This window comes from Ischnura elegans, chromosome 9 (genome assembly GCF_921293095.1).
Source record: "Ischnura elegans chromosome 9, ioIscEleg1.1, whole genome shotgun sequence".
NCBI lineage: Eukaryota > Metazoa > Arthropoda > Insecta > Odonata > Coenagrionidae > Ischnura > Ischnura elegans.
The window spans coordinates 637,731-665,640 of record NC_060254.1 but is presented as its reverse complement, the minus strand read 5'-3'; the positions used below and the strand labels follow the sequence as shown (position 1 = coordinate 665,640).

The 27,910-nt window shown below is 39.2% G+C and overlaps 1 protein-coding gene across 7 annotated transcripts in view; it reads left to right on the top strand.

The window, feature by feature from the left end:
• Positions 1 to 27,910, top strand: part of LOC124166097 (probable protein arginine N-methyltransferase 6.2) — a 192,062-nt gene that overhangs the window by 33,149 nt on the left and 131,003 nt on the right. For all 7 annotated transcript variants that reach the window (XR_006866397.1, XM_046543731.1, XM_046543729.1 and 4 more), the window contains exons 4-5: positions 10,966 to 11,190; positions 13,965 to 14,187. Coding sequence is in view for 6 of the 7 variants with exons in the window: in XM_046543731.1 (XP_046399687.1) it covers positions 10,966 to 11,190; positions 13,965 to 14,187 (448 nt within the window). In the remaining variant the exon portion in view is untranslated. The remainder of the gene's footprint in view (positions 1 to 10,965; positions 11,191 to 13,964; positions 14,188 to 27,910) is intronic.

Here is a 27,910-nt window from a genome sequence, read left to right as displayed (position 1 = left end):
CGCTTTTAAAGCTGATTTAAAGTATAATTGGGGTGCTGAAACCAAATATGATATTAGTTTTTTCCTATCAGCTCTAGTTTTCAAGATACAGATATGCTATTACTTACGTAAAAAAATGTTCAATATGATGATATGGGATAAAAACTAGGGATGGGTCGAATAGTAGATTTCTCGAATTCGAATATCAAATCATTGCTCGAATATTCGAATACCTCGAATTTCGAATACCTTTGAATACTAAACGATGAATGTGAGAAAGTTTGACTAGGTCGCCTATGCAGCAGGAAACCCAAGATTTTGGCGAGTAATTGTGATTGCCTTTAAAGGATTCAAACAGGAATTTAGCTGATTAATGGAATATTTTAATTTTATGTAAACAATAGGGTAGTTTCCTTCATTAAAGAAAACGAAAGGCATTGATTGTGATTCGTTACCCACCATTACTGTATTCATAATATATAAATTATTTCGTTCTAGAAATACCGGTTTAGACCAATGGCAATGTTCAATTTTACCTCATTTGAAAAAGGCCAGATTGGCGCCTATGCGATGCCACTCCACGTGACATCACAGGGATCTAGTTTCTACACGAGAGGATCGGAGTTTTACATCGTCTGAGGTTACCAATGCATGCATGAGGCACAGAGCTCAGGGAAACATGTCTTAATAATCAAACAGTCTGTTTGATAAGGTATTAATAATCCTTATTTAAGCCAAGCGCTACCAGCTAGCATGGTACTCGGCTACCTGCTAGCATCCTGCGTCGTAATAGCGCTCAGAGCCTCGCCCCAAGGTCACCTCACTTGCGGCAGCGGGAACCAGAACGACGTCACGCGGAGTTTTTCCCGGCATTCATACTTACCCGTCGCGTTTTCGCGTGCTTGAAAATTTTCACTTTTAATTTAATCGCGAAAAATAGATATCGTCTTATAAAACTCTAAAAGCGTTAAATACGTACTTCAGGAGTATTAATATTTCGATTTAGGCAATAAAAAATAATAGGAAACCACCCTATTTGAGCATTACGCCAAAATGCTAAGTCTCCGTCGTATTTCTTCTTCTTCCCGGTATTTATTTTCCTGCGTAAAATGATTAAATAAAGTCAGAAATATGTCGTGTTTGGTCTTATTCTTTTTTAAATTACGCGCACATTACTAATATTTCAATTCAATAAAGATCTGTACATCGATGTAATAATAATTGCCGAAAGTCATTGTTGGACACCTTTCGGGATAGTAGATGACTCATGCAGCAGTTGACCTCCAGAAAGGGGGAAATTGGCAGGTAAGCAAAAAAAGGCCAGTGGGTGAGAAAAGGGGGTGGGGGCGAGACACGTTTTTATTTTTCTTGCGTAACTTGATATTTTTTCGAAGCTAAGGTCTTTGTAATACAATCCCTGCGCGAGCTGGGATCTTTTGTTTGATTTCGGAGAAGAGGAAATCGTCAAGAGTGGGTGAGGCGAATGCTGAATGGAGGGTGATAGCAGATCGTGGGAAGTGCGCCAATGTCACTATCCCATGGAACTGAGTTCCTCCATGGCCAACTTTAATACAGGCCGGAACATGCAATTTGGCGACAGCGCTTTACGTGACGTCAGGGGTCCTACTGCCTGGGGTCCTGTGGATCGGCCTCTCAGCTGTTGACGTTTTGTGATGTTTATACGGATGGACCTCCGTTCACCCTCCCTAAAGTTAAGATAAAAACTACGGTAGGGTTGAGTAATTCGAGTGGTTGTATTTCGTATTATAACAGCTATTATTAAAAGTAATTGTGAGAACTAATAACAAGGCAAGGGATACGAGAGATTATGCACGGAAATATATTTAAGTACTGCGATCGACGACCCAGAAATTCAGACCAAAAAGGAAATACCGTTTAGTTTACTGCTTAACCCATTGGTTGTTTATATAGAAGAGCACCCTATAAAATCTATTGACTTAGAAATAAAGAGCGGCTTTAAAATAAACATCATTTCACCTCTCTGAATAACCTAAAAAATTAACATGTTAAAAGTAATGCGTTATTTTCTAGCACCTTTCGCCGCGGTATTTCCGGAGAGAAAAAAATGTATGAAGTTTAACAACATTTATTTAAAATAAAAATCAGATATTTACATTTTCCGGTAAACATTTCGTATTGAAGAGGTCAAACAACATATCAAACAACCTCACAATGTCACAAGACATGGTCATCAAAGCATAAATATTACTCCAGAAAGTGGAATTAATAAAAGCTGCCACAGGTGCTTAATTTCAATTTCAGCCGGAAACAACCTCCATAGATCGTGCCATTTGAAGTTCACCGATGAACCGTCACCAGCAACAGCTATCAGTTTCACAGGCACCACATTATCTGATGGAAAAATTTGATGAAACAAACGTGATCAGTACAAATTTAAGGGCTAATTAGAAAACTTTATGTGATATTACAAAAAAACTAGTCTTAACATTCTATATATTAGACAACAATGTTTAAAAATATGAAGCCATAAGGAAGATAAATATATTGACAATCTAATATTTCTAAACACCAAGACCAGTATAATGAAATAATAATGACTTCCGAATTGGAGAAATGTCTCAACAAATAAAATTATACTACCGTATAACTCAACACTGATTAAAATCAAATCAAATTTTACAAACGAGAGGAAATTATTGAATTAATCTCAATAATGGTGGCCACACCAGGTTCTTCATAATTGATTATATGACCAAATTTTCAAAGTTCACTCTAAAGGAAGTTTTAGCTGCAGAGAAAATTATTATGTTGTTCTAAATACCACATATATACATAATTTCACTCAGCACTCATGGATTTTCCAATATACCTACTGTATTGGAAGGTGGCTAGACGTCCATTTACTAAGTCTTTTCAATATGAGAACTTATATCGTCATTTCCTCAGTAGTTCTTTCATGTTCCACTTATTCATACAATATTCGTTCATTCCATCTCCAAAAAATACTTCATCTTTAATTATTTCCACAGATTTTCATGCTTCACTGATCACAATAAGGAGTTTTACCTGCAAGAGAAAGATGGATTAGTTCAAAAATACCACGCATAGATATGATATCACTCAGTACCCTTGGATTTTCAACATACCTAGAGTATATTAAGGCAGATAAATATCAATTAAGGTACCCTTATCGATACGAGAACAAATATTGACATTTCATCAGATGTTCTTTCATGTTCCACTGATTCATAAAATATTTGTTGATCTCATTTCCAAGATCTTATCTACTTTTGTTCACAGGTTTTCATAGTTCACTGATCACAATAAGAAGTTTTACCTGGAAGGGAAATATGAATTAGTTCAAAATACCACTTCTACATTCCATATCACTTAGTAGCAATTGATTTTCCAATGTACCTTCAGTATTAGAAGGCGGCCAGATGTCAAATTAGCATGTCTTTCGGAAATAAAGATATATATTGTCATTTCATCAGCAGTCTTTTCATGTTCCACTGATTCATACAATATTTCCTGATTTCATTTCTTAGAAGTATAACTCATCTACTTATGTTCACAGATTTTCATGGCTCACTGATCACAATAAGAAGTTTTAAGAAGAGGAGAGGGCCTGAAACACTGTGGGAGTAGCACCAGGGGACAACTTTAGGCGATCTAACTCGTAACTTTTCACTTCACCGTTCTTATTCATGTAAGTTACTCGGTGTAGGATATCCTGCTCAGCAAAATGCTTGACGCAAACTATTGCGCTTGAAGAAAGATTCCAATCCTTCCGAGGGATATTCTTCAGCCACTTCTGTCAACTGCGTTCATCTTTGGTGAACTGGAACACAGTCACATACCCCTCGTTCTTGGTGGATAGGTAGTTGCTGCTGCAATATGGCACACAACAACGCTTGGGCCCCTTAAATGAAAACAATGGAAAGTTGCATTAATTAAGATAGTTTCGCTGATCACAGAAAAAAAGCAGTGCATTCATGATAAGTTTGGAAAATATGAATAACATCAGTATCTGGAGACATATATTAACAGAGTTAACGAGTAGCCATTCGTCGTTCAATAATATACGACGTTATTATAAACACAACTACACATAGTTATTCATAAGGAACACCAAATATAGCAATCACTGTTAACCCGAGAATAATAATATTGTAAAAACATCGCAGCATTTATATACCCGACAAATACTCCTCGTTTCATTTGTGTACTCTCAAGGCTTCGTGGCCGGCCGCCAAGAGACGCTATGCTTTGGATGAAATATTGCTGAATATCCACTCACAATTCACTGAGAATATCTTTAAACTATTTCACTTACCGTAAGGCAAAACAAAGTATAGAAAAATAATTCTTGTTCCCCCTTTTAAACCAGTATTGTTGCACTCTCAATTCCCCGCCATTAATGGCCGGCCGGCATGGGATCGCAACACTTTTGAAGTAATAAACGTGATTTTCCTCCTTCAGCTCCCAAAAATTAAATTAAAACTATTGTACGTACCTTTAGCCAATATGATATCCACAAAAGAAGTCCAGTTCTGCCTTTTTAACAAGAGATTTAATGCTTCTTTGGTTACAGGGATACACTTGACGCATAAGTCGCCATGCTCTCAAACTAACACGATAGGACCCCGGCACAGCGTTGCCAAAATTCCATGTTCCGGCCTGTATTAAAGTTGGCCATGGTTCCTCCCTATGGTAGTTTCATCTCCTGGGGAAGATTCAAAATAAATGCCTGTCGTTATTAGCCACAAAGGACACATGGCAAACACCTCTCATTTTATCAAAAGATGGATGCGGGAAAATGGTCAGTGGGGAGAAAGAGGGAAGGGTGATACGCGATTCTATTATTTTCCAGTAACTTGATATTTTTTTCAAAGCTGAGGTCTTCGTAATACGATCCCTGCACGAGCCGGGACCTTTTGTTTGATTTTGGGGAAGAGGAAATCGTCGGAGGGGGTGGGGCGAACGCTGAATGGAGGGGGATAGCGGATCGTGGGAAATGCGCCAATCTATCCCACGGCACTGAGGTACTCCTGATGGGGGACACCTGGGATATTCGGATTTTTTTCATCCGATCAATTTCGGTTCCCCACTTCGAACTCTTTTCACCGCTCGAACCCGCGAATTTGATGTATTTCGTCAGCTTGCCTAAAACGGCGCTGCATGCACTAAGCGACTAGAGTTCTCATTTTTCCGAGTCAACTACCAACGACGTGCGAGCGACAGTGTATGACGCGAAATTCAAAGTATTCGAGGTATTCGAGACGGTCCCTTTGGCATAACTATTCGAGATCTCGAATAGCGAATACTTTCTAGTATTCAAGGTATTCGAGTATTCGCGGATACTATTTGCACATCTCTAATAAAAACATAAATGATAAAACCCACAAAATATAAAGACTTCATTTATTTAGAGGAATGTTAAATCACCTACAATTACAATAGTTTTACAATACAAATACATAGTAACATTTTTTACTGAAATAAAACACTTTATTGAAAGAAGACGTAAAAACGTCACTCAACACTTCGGAAGCTTCTTTTGCATGATTTTCTTGCATGCACTTTGTTAAAACAGTCTCGTTTTAGGCACCAGCAGTAATCTGCCATCATATGGTTATTCTATCTTCCTTGGTAACGATCTTCCATTGTTTTGATTTCCTGGTGAAATCTTTCACCTTGTTTTTCACTTGTGTCGCCTAAATTTTCAGGAAAACAGTCTAAGTGACTGTGTGGGTAGTGAATTTTTATGCTCGTATTACATCCAAGTGATTTAAAGTTAGTGAGCATATTTTTTACCAGCTGGAGATAATTCTCTCGTTTTTGATTTCCCAGAAAATTGTTAATTACAAATGAAAGCTGTTTTTTTTCAATCTCATCCATTGACTTGACAAAAGCAGGATCCTTTGTAAGTTGTCTGATTTGTGGCCCATCAAAAATACCAGCCTTAAGTTTTTCTATACTTATCTGCGGCATTTTTATTGTTATGTAGCCGAAGCATGGTCCATCCTTGTTAAGAGCCTTTACAAATTGCTTCATTAGGCCTAGTTTAACATGAAGGGGCGGTAAGGTGATTTTCTCCCGTTCAACTAAAGACTCAGCAATAATGTTTTTACCCAACAATTAAGTTTGCTCTCTTCGACCACTCCTTCTTAATCCAGTGGTTTGTCTGTCCCTGCTAGCATAGAGGCACAAGAAACAAGGATATTTTGTGTTGCTAAATTGTTGCCCAAGAAGAAAGTTCACCATTTTTAAATCTAAACAAATCACTTAGCGATGTCCCTGGTATTTTATCTTCTGTAAGACCAATACTATTGTATCATATTATTCTTTCATTTCAGTTGAATGAGCAATTGGTATTGAGCCAAACTTGTTAACATTGTGAAGAACACATTTTAAACTACGCATGGAGCTATCAATGAACAAACGCCAATCACTAGCTTCATATTGCGGTAGTCCCATTCCTTTCAGATGACCTCTAGCGTCTAAACAAAATGTAAGATTGTTTTCTTGAGTAAAGAAGGGTAGCAGATCCTTTTCCCTTGTGCGATAAAAATTAATTTTTGTACCTTGCTCCATTAAATTCTTTTCATGCATCCTTGAAGCTAGTAGTTCAGATTCTTCCTTCGATAAGTTCAATTCTCTAACAAGGTTGCTTAGTTCATCTTGATCAAATAGTTGAGGATTTGTTGATGCTGCCTCGTAGTCACTGTAACTATCGTCAATAGAATCAGGAATGTGTTCACATAGCTCGTATTCATCCTCACATACATCTAGTAATGTCTGAAATATTAGGATCGGGGTTTCTTCTGAATGGGGTACCGGGCGTCTAGCTGAAGGCAAATCTGGATATTTCTACTTGTGGCGATTGATTCGATTAATTCCCGAAACATTTACAATGCAAAAATAACAGTCATCAATATGGTTTGTAGGTTCTCTCCAAGCCATTGTCACAACAAACTTTAAACTTTTCCTTTTCCCTGTTGTACACTACCGCTGATGTTCTGTACATGTTTTACACACAACATGCGGTTCCCACTTTTTACCTTGGTCACCAAGCTGAACACCAAAATATCCCAGGTATGCACGTTTCACAAAGTCTGTAATGTTTTTCCTATTTTCTTTTAGAGTATATTCCCCACAAATGTAACAAAACACATCGCAATGATTTATACAGCTTCTTCGAATTGAGCTCATTTTTATAGGTTGCTTTACAAAAACTTTGAGAATTTGAACATTTGTTTTTGGAAATCCCCTTACTCATTACTTACTCCCGCCTCTCCATTTTCAAAGACACGTTCTCTTTTTACCCATCCCCCCTTTTTTACTCTTCTCTACTTTTTTGTGATTCTTCCCATGTGTCGTTATTCTACAGTTATGACTAGGGTCCTTTTCCACCGTGGATTTCCCACTTCCCTTTGTTGTTGTATCTTTTCCCACTGTCTCCACTCGGTACGCCTGTCTCCCCCTTCTTCAAACACGCCAAATACTCCCAAACCCCTTTCTCAAAGGTATAAAGGTGATTTTCAAAGTAAATAATGCAGAGTGGTTATGAATTAGTTTATTTATAGATTGATTTAAATTTGAAAAATATTTTCTGAAATATATCAAATATGTAAAAGAATCTAATCATAAAATGCACCGTATCTAAAAAAGTAGAGCTGTTACATAAAAACTGATATCATATTTGGATTCAGCACCACACATATTGTTAATATCAGCTCAAAAACTCCCGGCACCAAAAAAAAATTTTTTTTTTGTTGGCCTGTGTTATTATTATTATTACAGTATTCTACCGATTAAGGTAGGTTTCCATGGAGTACTAAAAAAGTGATATGGGAGCCTCCCTTTCCTTCCAGTGCTGCCTTCTTCTTAGTGGGGAGGGGATGTTGAAAATGGTGTTAGAGTGTAGAATGTTTGGGAAACGAGGGAGGGGAAGGAAAAGAAAAGGATTTTTAGATAGATTGAAAGCGAGTAGGCCTTGCAGTGTATTGAAGAAGGCAGCGCTGGAAGGAAAGGGAGGCTCCCGTATCAATTAACATCAGGAAAAAATAACAATACAAAGCTATTTTATTACATATTTATAAGCGGTATTTTTTTAATTATTGAGGTTAAACTGGTTAATATTGACAAAATATTTTTATGTTTACTGAAATAAAATATATCAATATAATAAGTTATAGCAAATTAAATAATGTACTTGGTAAGAGGCGACATATTGGCCCGCCACACTTTTCGCCTGAGCGGCAAAAGCCAATGCATATGTATAATGGCCCACTGCACTGAAAGGGTTAAGTCCTTTATCATGCAGGGGAAAGAAAATTTTTCCATGCCCATCCATTTGGAAAAATATCTCTCTTAATTTATTATTTCTGTCCAACCTGGAAATGTAGTGGAGTTCTATTATGATGATCTCTATGTCAATCTTAAAAATATCTGTCCTAAATTGCTCAAGCAATCTAAGCCTAGCACCCAGCCTCCAAGTCTCTAGCAGCTCCCAGCCTAATTTGTTTAATATCTGCGTAATGCTTTCTGCATGCCTGTAGCAGTTTTTTTATGGATAGAGCAGCTTTTATTTGTATTTTATTATGTTCACAGATTCAGTCTTTCTGCTCAGGATCCCATATGCTCGCTGCATATTCAAGCAGTCCTGTCTACTTCTGAAAGTTTTCAAAAGACTTAACTCCTGCTCTTCTAATAGCTTCCACATTATTCATATGATTTATCCATTTTCTCTTATTCATTCTTCTGCAACACAACATTTGGAAAGCTTTCAACCTTGATTTACTGTCATTTTCCATACTGTCAGTTTCTGATATGACACGACCGGGTCTCAAGACTGCTCTCTACTTGTTCTCTATTCTGGCTTTACCTCAACTAAGGAACTTGCCAAAACACTAACATCACCTCTTTATAAGCATGGTAAAAGCAAATAATAGCACAATTGGATATACGTACTCATGGAGTGTACGTATGCTCCACAAAAGATAATTACCACTTGGATTTTCGACCTCTGTGCCATATCAACTGTATTGATTTTCATGGATGTAAAATAGCTCCCAGAATATGGCACACAAATTGTGAATTATAGTGCCTGAAATATACCTCTCATGTAACTCAATACTTTTTAGGAACGTATCTTAATTATTGTTGGATGGATACCTTTCATATAGTTTTACTACACTGTAATACATACATGTAGTCCTATAGTCCTTTTCTCTTTTATTTTGCTTTCTGGAAATGAAGACATTGAAATTTACTGGGCACCTTTGAGAGAATATATGTTGCATTTTGGCATCGAAAAATTAATGCTTAGTCAGCCTAGTTGAAGACTGAAAATAACCTAATGTATGGGCGTGTGTCCCAATGTAAAGCATTAAATTCTGAATATAATAGCAACTTATTATTTTGAAGGAACAATTCTTGGGTTTCCCACCAGGTGTGATTTTCAGAGATTGGTCCTAACGTTTACAAGGCTTGGATGCCATCATTTTTAGGGGTCGAGAGTGTATCGGTGTTTTGTTTATTTATATCCTTTAGTGCCCTGATTGTTTCTTTCTTGATTGTTGTTTTTGTATGAAGTGATTGATTATGGTATTCCACTATTGCTTAGTTCAAAGCCTTTGTCTCTATTGATGTTCTTTTCGTCTAGGTTAATTTCAATCGCTATTTTTACAATGCCAATCCCATTAATTGATTGTTCTGCATAGAGCCTTGCATTTTTGAAATTTATTCTGTGGCTGAGGTCCAAGCAATGCTCTGCTGACACTGATTTCATTGGGTAAAGCAAGTGCATATATGCTTCTTTCGTGTTCTGTCAGCCATTTTTCGATTGTGTGGCCAGTTTTCCCAATGTAGACGTGACCGCATTCACATGGGATGTTGTATACTCCCAAGGATTTGTGGCTCAGGTCATCTTTTGGTGTTCCGATTCAGGTCATGATGATCATAGTGGCAGGTGTGTATGTGAATGGCTTCTTCTTTTGAGTATCTGGGCCATCTGTTGCTCATGCTGGAGTTGCACGGGAGAATGGCTATCGGTTTTTATTTTCCTTCTATTCGCTCAAAATGATCCTTTTAGTGCTGCATGGATGTGACGTTGGCTGTGTCTGTTCTTTCATAAGGTGGACTTGAGGTGTACTGTTTTTTGGTTCAATCTGATATGACTCATCTGATATGACTGTGGCTCCATGCAGGCATTTAGGTACAGTTCTTTTTGCGTTGGCTTCCTGTGTATGCTGTGTCCTATATTCCCATTTTCTTTTCGTTTGTTGAGGATGCCCAAGATTGGGAGCCATTGATTATTTTCAATCTTCATCGTGAATTTAATGTCGGGGTGTATGCTGTTCGTATGCTCTAGGAATTAAGGCAATGCCTCCAGTCCATGTGGCCACAAAATGAGGCAATTTTGCCGCACTCATGACCTGTAGAGATCAACAAGTTGATAATATGGGTATGTGGACTGTGACAACCTTTGGTTTTACACCTTTGTAGCCAAGCTTCTCTTTTGCTACCTCTTTGTCATATCCATATACATAGGTACTCCTGTGCTCTTTGGGGAAAAGTTGGATTTTTTTTCTAATAAAAGTAGTTCCATTGTTTTTTCCATGCCCAAAAACCTGAGAAATTACATTTTCTGACATAAATTCAGACTTTTTTCTATTTTGATTTTTAAAATCCCATGAGGCTGAACCTGATTTTGTGTTTGTCACCGTATTATGGGGTTTTAAGGTCAAAATTGTATAATTTCGATCATATCAAGCAAAGCTTGCTATCTTTTCTGGTGAATATGCCAAAATTCAACAAAATGGCACTACGTTCTTTAAGTTCCAGTTATTGGATATCAAAAATGACCCATGATTTCAGCAACAGTCTGAGCATACTTCATATTCACGAGGTGTAGTTTGTTGATGATGAAGAGGCTGTTGTTATGAATTTCAGTGGCTTCTGCGTGTGTCGCTAACTGCCTGGCTCCTCCCATTGCAGGTGCTTCATCAAAGAGTGGAGGATGTGTGCCTTCCTGGGGATGAGAAAGTTGACGTCATTGTCTCCGAATGGATGGGCTTCTACTTGCTTCATGAATCAATGCTTGACTCTGTCATTTTTGCTCGAGATAAATTCTTAAAACGAGGTGGAAAACTGTTTCCTGAGAGAGCTGTTCTGTATGCTGCCCCCTGCAGTTCTCCTAAGTCTTTGGTGGCTGAAATGCAGGTTTGTGGGTTGACAACCAGTGATTACCAAGAGTATGGTCAAATCCCAAACTCATGGACCCCTTGGAGGTTGTCCCAACTGAATACATATTTTTCTGGTGCCTTTTATGAAGAAATTGTTTGAAATACACATGGGTGATTCCACCTCAAATCAATAAAGGTTTGTCATGATGCCTCAATCAAAAGTACTGTTCTCTCACTGATTGGTGGCTGATTGCATTCTCTCAGGGTTCATACCTGTCAGGAAAATAAAAAGAGGGACTAGAAGCCAGGGAAAAAATCTCGAGTGAAAAGATGAAAGTTGTGATTGAATGTGCATAGTGTTGCTTTTTTCTAGCGGCTGTGTTGTTAACCTGGCTTGACTTCATTTCTCTATATCCCTAGCTGAAATTTTCCATAAAATCACTACGTTTGAATGATTTGCCATGGGTATACCATAAAAAATTCAGGCTCTACTACTACAAATGTCAAGGAATTTTTAAGTGGAAAGTTGGTGTGAACCCTGTAATTTTCTGCCTTCTATTAAGCTGAAATTTTATTCAAAAGTAACTGCATTTTTAGGTGTTCAATTTTAAGATACACATTTTAAATGTAATTTGAAAATATTTCTAAAAGAAATTTTTTATTTCTGTACCCTTGCTCTTAAAAATTGAGCATTGATGTGAAGGAGACTTGTGAAAAAGTTAGGGGGGAAAAAAAGATTATTTGTTTGGGTAGGGTGAGGCAATTTGAATTTGCTGGAATTGTGGTAACGATGGTGGTTGTGAAGTTTTCTCATTGATTAGGAATTAATTGTGGTTTTATTAATTTCTCATACTAGTGTTGAGTGATGCAAAAAAGAAAATGGCCAGCAAATGGGAATGAAAAAGACCCATGATGGAGGGAGAAACAAAAGTAATGGAATCACATGAAGGTTGGCACATTTATCCAGAAAGTAGTGTCTGCATTTATGTACACCCATGTCTCGTATAGCGCAAGGGATGCGTTCCTTGGGGTCTATGCGCTATACGAATTTGCGTTATACGAGAGCGTTTTAACATAGGGAAGATAGGGATGCGTTCCTGGTAGCATAGGTCTTGGGTATTGAATTTCCTCTAAAACATCTATATTCCCATAAAAAGCCTTAGAAAACATTATTTCTATAAATATTTATAGTTTAAAACATCTTTAAAGATAGTATTCACGCATTCAAAGACTTTTATTCACGTTAAAAAAAATTCTTACGTGCTTTCGAAATTCCGTCCCGTCGTGCGGGTGGGCCAACATCTGCTATCTCAGGGGATCGTAATGCGTTGCCGGCAGTTGATGATTTTTCAAACTAGTCTAAAAACAACTATTGTGTCACCCAGGCCCTTTTGTCGCTCATCGAAATGACAGGAAAATGCTACTTTAAATGCCATTTCATAGCTAGCGGAGTTTATGAATGATAAATCATTTTAATTTGAAGTCCTCCGAGTCATTAGCAGCTACGTGAAACAGTCTTTAAATGCCTTGAAACCTGACCCAGGTTTTCCTTCCCTGAAAATGAATGAACGAGAATGCATTCTTTTCCAAAAGAATATCGTCTCATCAACACTTAAAACTAGTTGAGGGGGAAAGGAGCCACTTTCAATAACAGCTTGGAGTTCATCAGAAAATGTTGTGGTGGCTGCGCTATCAACACTTGGAGATTCACCTGATATCGCCGCACTGAAAATACCTGCTTGCCGTTTAAATTCTGGAACCAACCGGAGCTTTCACTTAATGTCTCGGAGCGATTACCACTCTTGTCTTTTTGTACTGATTCACCATGAACTTTCCGTATGTGTAGACCGCTTGGTTGAAGTTGGTGCGGCTGAGGTCACTGATATTTTAGCTTCGTCTTTATTCAGAATAAGGCATCGTGAGTTTAAACTTCCGCGCAATATCGCTTTGACGCTCTCCATTTTCAAAGCAATTGACCTCTCTCAAGTCCTCTTCTAGGTTAATGGTTTTTCTTGATAAATTCTTGATTTTTCTACACGCATTCCTATTTTTTGCCATATTCTCTTGGTTTTTACACTGTATGGCTCTATCTAAATCACCTTCTTCTGCTGAACTGTATTCCTGAGACGCAGAAGGGCTATGACTGCGGGGAGGGAACGAAGCCATTGTGTTTGAGACACTATAGCGGACCCTTTTATGTGTTGATGCTATTCATGCGCAACTCGGTCACCGCTCCATTTCTCCCCCGTGAATACCGATGACCTTGAAGGCTTTAGCGTAGACTCTCTACCTGTAAGGCAATCGCCCGGTAACCTACGACGGCAAAAATACGTCTCAAACCGTATTGCTGAAAAAAAACTTTTCCCTTAGCCCCACGCTTAATTAACGATCTAAATTATTTATTATCATTCTGTTAAGGAGACGAGATAAATCTTCGGTAGGCCGGCTATCTAGACCCAATGACGAGTAATACTTTTGGCAATTGCTTTTGGCAATTTGGCAATGAATTTCGATTAATATATAAACAAAAAAGAAGATTTGAGGCAAGAAATAATATTAATATGCGTAAATTGATAGAAATTTCGTGTGTACTTAGCGCAAGTTCACGTTTTATCACGAGAGCGTTTAAGATTTTTGATTAGGCTACACTGCGTTGCAATGTTTCCCCGAGGAACGAATTTGCGCTATATCGAAATTGCGCTAATCGAAATTGCGCTATACGAGACATGGGTGTACATTATATGTGTATGGAAAGAGTGGATTGGTGAACAAGCCCTCTATTAAGTATCTGCCCTCCCTCTTGCGTTGCAGAAGGACAAAGAGTTCTGGGCTGACGTCTCTGGGTTCAAGATGAACAGCATTTTTCGTGTCATCTCTGAAGAAAGGCTTAAGACTCCAGAAGTGTCCACGTGCGTTCTGGAAAGTGACTTGCTGTCCAGTGGGACAGAGCTCTTCTCTTTGGATCTCTGCAAAGTCACGGCAGCAGAGCTGGATCTGTTGGAGGCAAAGAAGTTTGTTTCAGTGGACTGCAATGGTGAGTTGAATCTGAATTCAATGTTCAATTTCTTTGTTATATGTTATATGTAAGTTATATGTATCCCTGTTGTTCATTGAATACAGTGGAACCTCGTTAAAGCGAGTACGGGCTATAGCGACACTCCCGCTATAACGAGAGATAGCCGATGCACCGTCAATTGACCCTACAATAAGCGTGTTAAAAAATTCGTTTTTACGAGACCCTTTTGGTGTTGGCTCTCGCCATAGCGAGGGTTTCACCGCCGGAAGACTTTCATCAAGACTCCTTAACCTCTGTAATTGCTAGCGATCTGTTAGAAATGAAGTTAATGGAGTGCTCAGTCTCAAAGTTATGTGGTAAACTGTCGTTCGATAAATAAGTAGTTAATTTTGGTGAAAATATTGTGGCATTAGCATTCGCGAATGCTTAATCTTCTTTTGTTCCTCGGGCGGCAGAAAGCAGTCGGCAGCATACCCGCACGTCCCTGAGTTGCGTGAATAGAAAGCATTTGATGGCAGTCACCATGGCCAAAAAACACCAAACACGTCTAAGCGAGGAAATAAAAATAAAGGAGTAATATGAGTGTCGAAATTAATTTATCTTCCTATTCGCTCTGCAAAATTAGAAAAAACAAAAGCGCCCAAGGAATGCAGACGATGAAGAGTTATAAGGAGCTTTGTTCGGGTGGTTTTGCCCATTCAAATCTGCGGGAACTTCTGAGAAAGGGGCTACGCCCAAGCCTGAAGCGGAGTATTTTAGGGATAGATTGCGAATCGAGAATTTTAAGAGTGCGGAAGGTTGATTATACTAATGCGAAGCACCAAAGCGTTATCTCCCCTCACAACTCCCCTGGTGATGCCTGCGGTGTAAACCTGAAGTCGTGGAAGAGAGGACTCCGATCATAAGTATCTTTAGAAGTATTCCCCGCGTCATATAACATAGACGAAACGGAACTTTTTTTTACATACAACTCCCCGACAAAACCCTTGCAGTATGAGGTATTTCTTGCAGTGATGCCTCTAAAGGCCGTTTTACACGGTACACGGAATTGCGCAGGTTAGAGCTGCATTAATTTCTAAAATGGCGTGGAATTGCGCGAATGCATGAACGAAATTAGAACAGGGGCTATTTTGCCGTCTCGCATCCACGCATTCTCGCATGTGTTCTAGCAATTCACCGCTTTACACGACGCTATTTTGATTGCGCCTTCACACGTACGTCAGAGTGCGCAATGCCGTGTACCGTGTAAAACGGCCTTAAAGGTAGGCAGTGCGCCTTAGCGATGATGTAGGATGTAAGAAGCAATGTAACTCAGCGTGAATTGTCCGGATGGACGTATTTATTCTCCGTTGCGGATTTACAAGGGTGAACTATTCGGGTCATTGGTCGGAGTCGTACTGGCGCTCTCTTTTGTTACGTGGGTAGCCGAGCATCCCCTGGTGGCCGCTGGAAGAACTCACAGAACAACTAACTCTCGTTTGCAGTGCCGTGGTAAACTCGGTGTATCATTTCAAATACGTCACGAGCGTAACACTCAAAAAGAAACTTTTTTTCAACAACGGTAATTTTAATCACATCATTTTTCAAGCTTAGCAAACTTTTTACCGTAGATGATGAAGATATTACATTATCTGATAGAAAAAGTCTTCCAAGGCGGGAACGTTATACAACCTTCCACCGGTAGAAACAAATGTAATGCGTTATTTCACTTCACTGCCGGTTAACGTACAGAAACAATAAACATACACCAATGGAAACCTTTGAGGCATTAAATAACCGTGATACTGTTTTGTCAGTTAATTTTTGAATTTTCAGTGGAAAATACCAAAATAATAGAATGATCACGTAAATGAACTAATTAAGTGCATAGAAAAATGACTTCGTCGGTTGTGCATTAGCATAATGATTGACGAAACAATGCTTTCCATGATTTTTATTCAGTGCGGCGCTTATAAATGGTTTGAATAGTTAGTCGTTGTTCGAGTAAGGAAATTTAGTGATGCAAAAAACATCGCCTTTCGTCTGGATTTATGCTTACGTTTATCGGATAGATGTTTATCTGTCGCCGCACCACTCCTGTTTCTGTATATCTGTCCGCAACAGGTATATTGGCTATTATTTGCTCCACCTCCGGTAAAGCGACAATTCGCTATAGCGAGTGTTTATTAGTGCACCGTGGGGTGTCGTTATATCGAGGTTGCACTGTATATGAATGACCTGTGCTTTTAAATTAGTAGTGAAATAAGTTTATTTTCTGATCATGCTATCATTTATTGCAAAATTATTGAGCACTACAAGGTCGAAATCCTCTCTCTGGACCTGAGCAGCACTTATGCATGGAGTCATGAGAGGGAACTAGAACTTAATCCCAGCAAATGCTTGCTGCACATTTCTTGTGTAGGACGTCCAACTGTCGCCATGAGGATGTTGTGGACAAGACATGATAGCATCAAATGAAATAAAATATCAGGAAGCCAATGATAACATCAGTTGTTTTGTGGGGAACACCCCTATTAGGGATAAACACTGGTACAAATACAGTGTAACCTCAATCTATCGTTTTTAAGGGGGAAGGATGAAAAAACGATGAATGCGGGAAAACCATGAATGCGAGAATGTTTTGATAGGTTGCCTATGTCCCAGGAAACCCGGGAATTTAGCGAGTAATTATGATATTCATCAAGGGATTCTAACAAGATTTTAGCTGATTACAGGAGTATTAGTACTTTATCGAAACACTTAGGTCATATTGTTGATTTGACTTATATCCTTTTCAAATATCCTAAAGGAACACACCACCTTGCTGAAAAATGTTTGCACTCCATTCGGCATTTTCACTGCTATTATGGATTTCTGTCTCATTTTTCAAAGTTCATCCATCAAATGCCATTTCAAGTACATGTATTTACGAGAGCAATGTGCATGTTATTCCTAAGACAACCACTTTCGCCGACGCAGTGATTGGTTGTGAGATGGATCTGGAAGGCCAAAAATAGTTCATTTTTTGAAATATTCCTTTCAAACCATTAAATTTTTAATATAATTGAGGCTATGTGTAAAGCGTGAACAATGTTGCATTAATCATCAGCAGCACACCCACCTGATCCTTGGCTTCATCCCACTTCTTGTTTTCACCAGGTATTTCACTCTACCCCCACCCCTACCGTCATGTGCCAATGGAAAACCCAAGGCGTTGCAATACTCACGCGCTACTAGCCCGGATTCTGTTCTTCATCTTCAATTATTTTCATTCCATCGTTGAAAGTTCTCACTTGTTTCTTCGGAAGGGCCATGGTCCGAAAGCGAATATGTAACAGTAAAACTAAGAAAAATGAAACCGGACTTTGAATCGACACGGAAAACACTTGCTGGTTTTAAGTCAACCCACCTTGGAAAGTATGGAACCTCTCGTACGAGGTGAAGTTTGGCACTAATGCCATCATATACGGCATAAGCAGAGCATACTGCAGAGGGTGAAGCATGAACATATGACTGTGCAATGAAATTTTTTGTCCTATAGAATAGGAAACTTATCCACTCATTTGTAACAATAAGTAGTGTAGCTCTAGATTAGCAGATGAATTCATATTGCTAGTAGCAGGGTTCCCACTCAACCGTGAAAACCTTAAAACCGTGAATTAGCCGTGAATTTCGTCTAGTGTGAAAAAACCTGGAAAAAGCCGTGAATTTCGTCCTAAAACCTTAAAAATCTCTCAATCTTGATAATAATACCTTCCCAGAAATTTTCAACTTCGTTCGTGGCGAGCGCACTTCTATTCATTGTGGCGAGCATCGTCGCATGGGTCAGAAAAGCGTGGGAACGAATGTTGCCTGAAGAAAAAAAAACATCTTTTCCCAGCGCAGGCCTTTTCTCTCCCCCCTCCTGAAATATGACACCACTTCTCATCAGCCTGTTAACTTTCCTCGACTGGCTTGGTTTCCCCTCCCTCGGTCACTGCTTAGTCCCCTTCCACCCAATTAGGCTTCCCACTGGGTGCAGCGACCACTTTCGAAACTAAATCTAGATGGCATTTGTTTCGAAAAATTTGAACGTTTATTCAACACCCTCAAACCTGTGATTGGAAGACCGCTAACCTGGACAACCTGCTATGCGCTGTGGACACTACGCTCCTTGCGTTTGAACCGGGCGACAGCGAGCTTTCGGCGCGACGTTACTAATTCTCGCGCGTTGCGGCCTGAAAACGAGAAGATTTCCGCTTATGGCAACACAGCATTACACGATCTTCGCATGCGTCGACCTGGGCCTTGCCAGTTTTACGTCGCAACCGGAAAGTTTTTGTGGAAATATTTGACGAGTGATAAAGTGAAAGTGAAAATAACATGTTTCAGCAGGTATTTATTATGTCTTTAAATATGTATTTCAAACCAAGTGAATTATAATGTACCTATTTGCACCTATCTAAGACAAGTTTTTTTTCCTCCTAACTCCTGCAGAAAAGAGGGTTCGTCTTACAATCGAATGCAAAATTCTCGACGTCAATCGGGTTGCATAATTTTCGTCGGAAAAAATTATGGATACCTGTGGTTGCAACCTAATATATATAGCTATACAACGAAAAATCAACGTCAAAAATACCTGAACAGTAATTCAGCTTATTTAATTTTGTGTTTAAGTGAAAAACTATTGCCATTTTAGGCAGCAGGTCAAGCGTGCGTGCCAATCAATCGCCGGGTGCACTTCTGCCGTGTCCGCGAGATCGCCTGCTTTACCCTGAATTCGGCTCCATTCAAGTTAGAGCTTGATCAACTTACAAAATGTTTGTGTGATTGATTACAATTTACCTAAATTTTAACCAGAGGCGGATCCAGGATTTCTTTCTGGGGAGTGGGGAGCACAAGCAAAGCCGTATCCAGGATTTTGTTCTGGGGGGGGGGGGGGGGGGCACAAGGATACCTCATGATACAAAACGAGCGCAATGATAATGTGACCGTATTCAAAATCTTGCATATTTTTTAAGTGTCTGGGGGGTATGTGCCCCCGTGCCCCTCCCTATATCCGCCTAGGATTGTTACGTTAAAGCTTCAAAGCCGTCGCGATATAAACTGCTACAAAGTCGTTCCATTTTTCCCAGAGCAACAGTATGAAGGGAACATGATTTGCCTCTGATTAGAGTGATCGATTCAGTTTTGGTTTCAGAGTATTACGATAGCAGAGAAGAGAAGTCCTTACACTGCCGCTTTCAAAAGAAAAGTTATACGGTGGAACCTCGATCTATCGTTCCCGCATTGATCGTTCGCCGTTTCTGGTCCCAAATAAAGTTCCTTATAGACAATGTAATTTTTTCCCGCATCTATCGTTCCCCGAAGTATCGTTTCTCGCATTGATCGTTTGAAGATCGCAGTTCCGACGCATAATTTTCCCGCATCCATCGTTAGACGAAAAGGAGACGAAATAAATACAATGTGTCATTTATGACTAATAACGAATAGCCCATAGTTGGAATCTTCCCCAAGAGATGGAACTACCATTGGGAGAAGCTCAGTGCCGTGGGGAAGTAACATTAGCGCATTTCCCAAGATTCGTTATCCCCTTCCATTCAGCATTCGCCTCTCCCCTTCTGAAGCTTTCCGGTTCTTCAAAATAAAATAAGGCCCCAGCTCGCACAGGGATTGTATTACGAAGACCTTAGCTTCGAAAAAAATATCGAGTTACACGAGAACAATAGAAACGTGTTTCGCACTCGCCCCTCTTCTCGCCCACTGACCTTTTTCAGCCTAACTCCTTCAAAGTTCCTAGTTCCTGGAGGTCAACTGCTGCATGAGTCACGTATTAGCCCAAAAGGTATCTAACAATGATATTCAGCAATAGCTATTATGCTTTTATTAGATTGAAATGTTAGTTATTTGCACGTAATTAAAAGAGGCCAAACGTGACGTATTTTAAGCAAGGAAATAGATGGAAAAATACGATGGTGCATTTTGGCGAAACGCGATATCGTCGTAGCTGAGCTTCTCGGCAGTTAATTCGGCATTTTGTCCCGGAAACATGATATCAGGTTGTTATCAGTTATAAATCTACGAGCTATACTATAAGTCTCACTTGTCAGAGTTACTGACGAAGGAATATCTTCTCAGGATTTTTGTTTCTCTCTACTAACAATCCGAATACATCTGCTCATCTGGCGCTACGATAGAAAAGAATGAGTATCTTAAGGGTAAAAAATTAGATGGCGCAGTCATACGGTCACGCTTCGCCCTCTGCAGTATGCTCTGCGTACCCCCGTACGCGATAGCATCAGTTCCGAACTTCACCTCGTACGAGTGGTTCCCTACTTTCCAGGGTGGCTGGACTTCGAACCACCGAGTGTTTTCCATGTGGGTTTAATAAAGTCAGGTTTCATTTTCACTAGTTTAATTTTACTCGTCTTCGGACCTCGGCCCCTCCGAAGAAACTATTGAGAACTTAAAGAGATGGACTGAAAATAATTGAACACGAAGAAAAGAATCCGGGCTAGATGCGCGTGAATATTGCAGAGCGCCTTGGGTTGTCCGCTAGCACATGACGGTAGGGGTGGGGGTAGAGTTGGAGAAAACAAGTAGAGATATGAAGGCGAAGATCCAGATGAGCGTGCCACTGACGATTAAGGCAACATTGTTCACGCTTTACACACTACCTCAATTATATTAAAAATATATTCAATAGACAGGAACAATTCAAGTAATAGACTATTTTTGGCGTTCATCATCCATCTCACAACCAGTCACTGTGCCGGCGAATGCGGTTGTTTTAGGCACAACATGCACATTGCTTACGTGAAAACGTGTACTGGAAATGGTGTTTGATGGAGAAGAATTTTTACATCAGACTGAAATCCATAATAGCAGTGTAAATGCCGAGTGGAGAGCAAACATTTTTTTTAGTGAGGTGGCGTTTTCCTTCAGAATTTTGAAAGGGATATGGGTCGAATCAACAATATGACCTATGTGTCTTGATAAAGTACTACTATTCCTGTTATTATCTAAAAATATTGTTTGAAACCTTTAATGAATATCTTAATTACTCGCCAAAATCCTGCGTTTCCTGGGACATAGGCAACCTAGCAAAAAATAAAGCATTGATCGTTTTTCCCATTCATTTTATAATCGTGTCGCTATTAGGAAAAAAAAATTTCCCCTAGTGGAGTTCCAAAAAATAAGGGTAGTCTTAGAATCGTGTTCGTCTTAGATGTGTGCTAATACGGTGTATGAAATTATTTTTCGATTTATTTTGTTCTATAGACAATTTTCATAAAATATTTCCCGTTAAATAAGAGAGAATCAATTTATTATATTCTATAAACAATTTAAATAAAATATTTTCCGTTAAATAAGAATGATTGGGGTGGGGAAATTCGGTTACTGTACAGTAATAACAACGTGCGCAAAAACAATCTCTCGGCGAGGAATTAAAAAAGGACCTCGGGTGTCCGGACGGAAGGAGGTCCGAAGGGTATTTGGCGTCCAGGCAGGAGCACGGTTGGGCTGGTCCTTTAGCCGGCCCTGAATTTTGCAAGCGATAGATCACGTCATAACAGATATCACTTTTCATTGCGGCGTTAACATTCACAGCGTTTGCCGCGTACGTTAATTTTCTGTTGATATACGGCCAGTGATTTTCTTACTGTTGGCTTATTAACGGTCCGTGAATTTAGCGAAATTGTGACCGTGAAAACCTGATAAAACCGTGAAAAAGTAAAAAATAACCGTGAAAACCTGGAAAAAGCCGTGAATTTCATTATTCAGGTAGAGTGGGAACCCTGTAGTAGGGAGAAACAAAATATCCTAAGAAGATATTGCTTTGTTAGCTACTCTGACAAGTGAGACTTGTAGCACAAGTTGTAAATTGTAACCAGAGGTCCTGTTTCTGAAAAAATGCTGCATCAACCGCTGAGAAGCTCAGTTGCGAGGATACTGAGATTCGCCAGAAATCACCATCCTTTTTTCCAACCATTTCCTTGCTTAAACTGCTTAAATAACTTTAAAAATACATTGTGTTTAGTATCATTCTTTTTTGAATTACGTGCACATCACTAATATTTCAATCTGATAAAAGTAAAATACCAATTGCCGAAATTCATTTTTAGACACCTTTTAGTGATTCATGCAATTGTTGTTAAAATTGTCCTTTTATTCCACCACAATACAATACAAACAATACAAACATCGAGTGATCGAGTCAACATAACAACAAAAACAAAAGAACACAAATCGTGTGAATGCGAAACATTACTAATGTGACCAACACACATACAAATGAATCCATGTATTTAACCCTTAACCGGTGACGTGCGGTCTGAGAGACCGCTGCGTTTCTAAAAATGTGAATATTTTCAAAATTAATCTTTCAAAATATCTATAATTCTCGTTAGCTTCATATTTTTGCATGACAAGGACATCCCACTCTTAAAATTTAACGTTCCTTCTATTAATTTCTGTAAATTTGCTAATGAATTCGGTTAGCGGTCTGTGAGACTGCACGTTTTAAATTAGAAAAATCAGTATAGTAATGCGGGTGGAAATGATTCAAAAAGTTGTTTAAAACAATTCGTAGCGATTTATTAAGCATATAAATAAATAAAAAATTTTTGTTAGGAAGGATCTATAGCTGTACAAAGTGGATATTTAAGCACTTTATTTTTCTTAAATTCATTGCGTTAGAATAAATGACCATTCAAGTAGTTTCTGAAGGCGAACGCAAAACAAATGAAATCCAGTTTTTATTGTAAATATCATTAATTTTGTTCTTTAAATGCTAACATATTTTATAGATGTTATCAATAATTAGAATAAAATAGAGGTGAATTTCTCGTACCCATAGCTGGCAGTACACATATAATGTACTTTGTAAATTGGAACCAATTGGACCCCGAAATTTCGCGCGCCCACGGCTGGAGCGCAACATTTATTTACGGGTATCTTTCAGCAGTTGGTCAGAATTTTTGATCTTTCAGCATTTGGGGACAGAGCATCTTAGCATCGATTTTTATCGCAAGAAGAAAAAAAAAAGCCTAGGAAACACCGAGAGTAAAACATCAAAATGCAAGTGACGTTACGTCCACAATTGTCCGAAGCATTTTTATGGCCCATATTTTTCAAGCAACCAGAAAATCCTCGAGTGCATATTTTCTGAAGTAGTGCAAAAATCTGTCGACAAATACAACTGAGAGTGAAGGAGGGAGCACAGATGATGACAGAAGTGATGAAGTCAAAGATCTCCTCTGGCAAGAACAATTTTTTACTGGTGAAATCGCTATATCAGTATTGGTGTTCAAGATGGCATCCATATACAGTAAAACCCCTTATTTACACTTTTCTAGGGACCCAAGAAAAAAAGTGTAAATTGCGGGAAAATGCAAATAGTGGGAAATGGAATTTTCACTTTTATTCATATACTGGCTTTGGAAATGTTAAGTTTTTAATTGTTCACTAAGCATTATTCCATAACATTGTTTCCCTCTGAAGCACAGTGTTTTTGATGGCAGCAAAAATTTAAAAAATAATCCTTTTTTGTCGACAAAAAAGGATCATTGCATTGCAGATCTGCATTGAAAACATCTTTTGGGCTGTAACCTTCCAGAACTCTAATATATTCAGATTCTTTCCAGAGTTGCTGTCTCTATGTTAACATCTTTGCTTTCACCACTCACCGTCTTATACACAAGACTGCACCTATTTTTTAATCTATCCAACCAACCATTATAGATGCCATGGAATCTTCGATTTCCAATCTTGTGCGGAAATACTTTTTCTCAAGGGCCTTTGGGCCTATTTACTTAATACATTAACACGTACGAGTTAATGTCTGCTTGCATGAATGATTTTTGTGGACCGGAACGGGACGTGTACGAATAAAGGCAGGGGCAGTTCAAGGATTTTTTTCTGGGAGGGGCACAGAGGGCCTGACAGGCAAAAGATTTTGTCTTAATTGAGATTAAAAACAAGATATAACAATGACTTTACAAAATTCTCTTTATTTTTATATCAAAGTTATTCTTATTCAATTAAATGATTGAGCCTCCTTGAGTAATAAACAAAACAAAGTGAACGTAATGATGACCATCAGGGGCGGATCCAGGATTTCTTTCCGGGGGGAACAAGCAATGCCGTATCCAGGATTTTGTTCTGGAGGGGGGGCACAATGATATCACGTTATACAAAACGAACGCAATAATAACCGGACTGTATTAAAAATCTTGCATATTTTTTAAGTGTTTGGGGGGGCATAGATCCTCCTACGATAACGTATTCAAATTTTGTCTATTTTTTAAGCATCTGGGGGAGGGGAGGGGGGGGGAACGTCCCCTGCCCCTAAGTCCGACTATGAATGCGTGAACCAAATTTGAACAGGTTCTATTTTCTGTTCATGCATACACAAAAGTTGGGTGAATATACGGTGCATTTTCGTGTTCATAATTTAGACATTAACTTGAACGGGTTAATGTACTATGTAAACAGGCCTTTAGATGACACCATTTGCAGGGACATTTGATGATCTTGCACCTAAAAACTAGTCTTTTACAATTCGTTCTATTTCTTCTTACCTGTAATTCTTCACATATATTCTCTTTTTTGATAAGCGTCCGCACTGGTTTGCATATTTTACAATGGCATCGCGATTTTTCACCGCGGTATTGAATGTTGAGACTGGGAATCCGATCGGATTGCCAGTCCCAACATTCGAGTTGTTTCGCCAGCGTTTGAATCGATGCGGGTTCCAGTGTGGGAATCAATTAGCTCTAAAATTTTCATTCTCTCGTCCGTTAAAAATGTCCGTTTTTCACCTCGAATTTCCATTTTCAAGCCGGATAAATTCTATTTCCCGTACTAATTGAGGGTATAAACTTGGCAACACACGAGTATCTGAAGTACTTCTCGGCGATCAAGTGCGGTAGTACAAACTGTCGTGCGACTTCATAATTTTTGAAAGTTACAATAGTTTGCGATACACTGCTATTTAAATGGGATAATTCAAGTTTAAATAAGTTTTTTAAGTATTTAATTGACCCATAATTACTACGCAACTGTTGAATGAAGTCTGCGCAAATGATCCCAGTTGTCGGTCAAGTTTTATAGTTCCGGCATTTATCACGTTTCATCACGTCTGGTTTCCTTTCAAACTCTTGTATCAAATTATCGACTACATAATTATTGTCAACATTCCCTCAGGAGTTCTTGCATTATTACATAGCTCGATTGCTCAAAACACCTACTTTCATATCGTGAATCTTTTCGCCGCTGACAGAAAACGAGATGACGTAGTTCAACTTTCCGACGTTAGTGGCGTTCTGTCCCGCCACATTCAAATTCTTCTCGATAATAGTTCTTATTACGTCTCTCTCTCTCTGGATTTTTAAATACAAATGCACGAAAGAAAGCCAAAAGACAGTGGTTAAGGGCTGATACGCATGATTAATTGTTTTAGTATGCAAATAATTTTTTTTAGCCGGCACGTCGTGATGCACATGGCGGGAAAACGAAAAAAATACGGCGTAAATACAGGGTTCTATTTACATTGGAGAGATAGGAAATATGACGGGACCCAGAAAAAAACTTGCAATTTGCGGGAAAATGTAAATTCCGATAACGCAAATACGGGGTTCTACTGTAGGTAGACAGGACTGTTTTTCCTGCTCCGAAATAATATCCGACTGTCAAGTATACATTAAGTGTGACTTCGGTTGTAACGCTGTATTTCATGCTACTTGCATTGGAATTACAAAAACAATTGTTGATTCAGTTCTTAACAACGCAAATCTTCTTTACCGATGTAAAAAATGTGTAGCGCTGCCCACTCCGCCATGTGTCTCGATTGAAAAAATTCAATTGCGACAAGAAGACATTTATGGCTTAATTCTTGACTTGCAATCTAAGTTACTTAATTGTACAAAACTGATCGAATCCCAAAATAGTGAGATAAATTCATTAAAGCAGGATCTGAGCACCATGTGTATCAGTGATGCTCGTGATAGTGTTAGTGATGCTCGTGTTATTGCTGCAACGCCAGCCCAAGTTCGTGGCGATGGTACCTCAGGAACATGCAACGTACGTGAAAGTGTCCCTACTGTTTCTGGTGCTTCCAAGCCTCCTTTCCCAATGATTCGGGTGGATTATAATTCCACTCCCGGTGAATTAAGTGATAAAAATAGAATGACAACGTTGAAATCATCGAAAAAAGTGTCTTTTGCTAATATTAGAGATGTGTGAATAGTATCCGCGAATACTCGAATACCTCAAATACTAGAAAGTATTCGATATTCGAGATCTCGAATAGTTATGCCAAAGATACCGTCTCGAATACCTCGAATACTTAGAATTTCGCGTCATACACTGTCGCTCGCACGTCGTTGGTAGTTGACTCGGAAAAATTAAGAGAACTCTAGTCGTTTAGTGCATGCAGCGCCGTTTTAGGCAAGCTGACGAACTACATCAAATTCGAGGGTTAGAGCGGTAGAGCAGTGAAAAGAGTTCGACGTGGGGAACTGAAATTGATCGGGTGAAAAAAATCCGAAATTCCCAGGTGTCCCCCATCAGGAGAACCTCAATGCCGTGGGATAGCAACACTGGCGCATTTCCCACGATCCGCTATCCCCCTCCATTCAGCTTTCACCCCACCCAATCTGACGATTTCCTCGTCTTCGAAATCAAACAAAAGGTCCCAGCTCGTGCAGGGATCGTATTACGAAGACCTTAGCTTCGAAAAAATATCAAGTTACCGGAAAATAATAGAATCTTGTTTCACCCTTCACTCTTTCTCCCCCACTGACCATTTTCCCGCATCCATCTTTTGATAAAAATGAGATGAGGTGTTAACCATGTGCACTTTGTGGCTAATAACGACAGGCACTTTTGAATCTTCCCCAGGAGATGAAACTACCATAGGGAGAAACTCAGGGCCGTGGGATAGTGACATTGGCGCATTTCCTACGATATGCAATCCCCCTCCATTCAGCGTTCGCCCCACCCCCTCCGACGATTTCCTCTTCTCCGAAATCAAACAAAAGGTCCCAGCTCGTGCAGAGATTGTATTACGAAGACCTTAGCTTCGAAAAAAATATCAAATTACACGAGAACAATAAAAACGTGTCTCACGCCCTCCCCCCTCTACTCACCCACTGGCCTTTTTTTGCTTACCTGCTTCGAAGTTCCCCATTTCTGGAGGTCAACTGCTGCGTGAGTCATCTACTAGCCCAAAAGTTGTCTAACAATGACTTTCGGCAATTGGTATTACACTTTTATTGGATTGAAATATTAGTAATGTGCGCATAATTTAAAAAAGAATAAGACCAAACACGACATATTTCTGAGTTTATTTAAGCATTTTACGCAGGAAAATAAATGCCGGAAAGACAAACAAATGCGACGGAGGCTTAGCATTTTGGCGCAATGCTCAAATAGGGTGGTTTCCTATTATTTTTTTATTGCCTAAATCGAAAGATTATTACTCCTGGAGTACGTATTTAACGCTTATAGATTTTTTTAGACGATATCTATTTTTGGCGAATAAATGAAAAGTGAAAAATTTCAAGCGCGCGAAAACGCAATAGGTAAGTGTGAATGCCGGGAAAAACTCCGCGTGACGTTGTTCTGCTTCCCGTTGCCGCGAGTGAGGTGATCTTGGGGCGAGGTTCTGAGTGCTGATACGACGCAGGATGCTAGCAGGTAGCTGAGTACCATGCTAGCTGGTAGCGGTTGGCTTAAATAAGGATTATTAATACCTCATCAAACGAAGGAAACTTTCCGA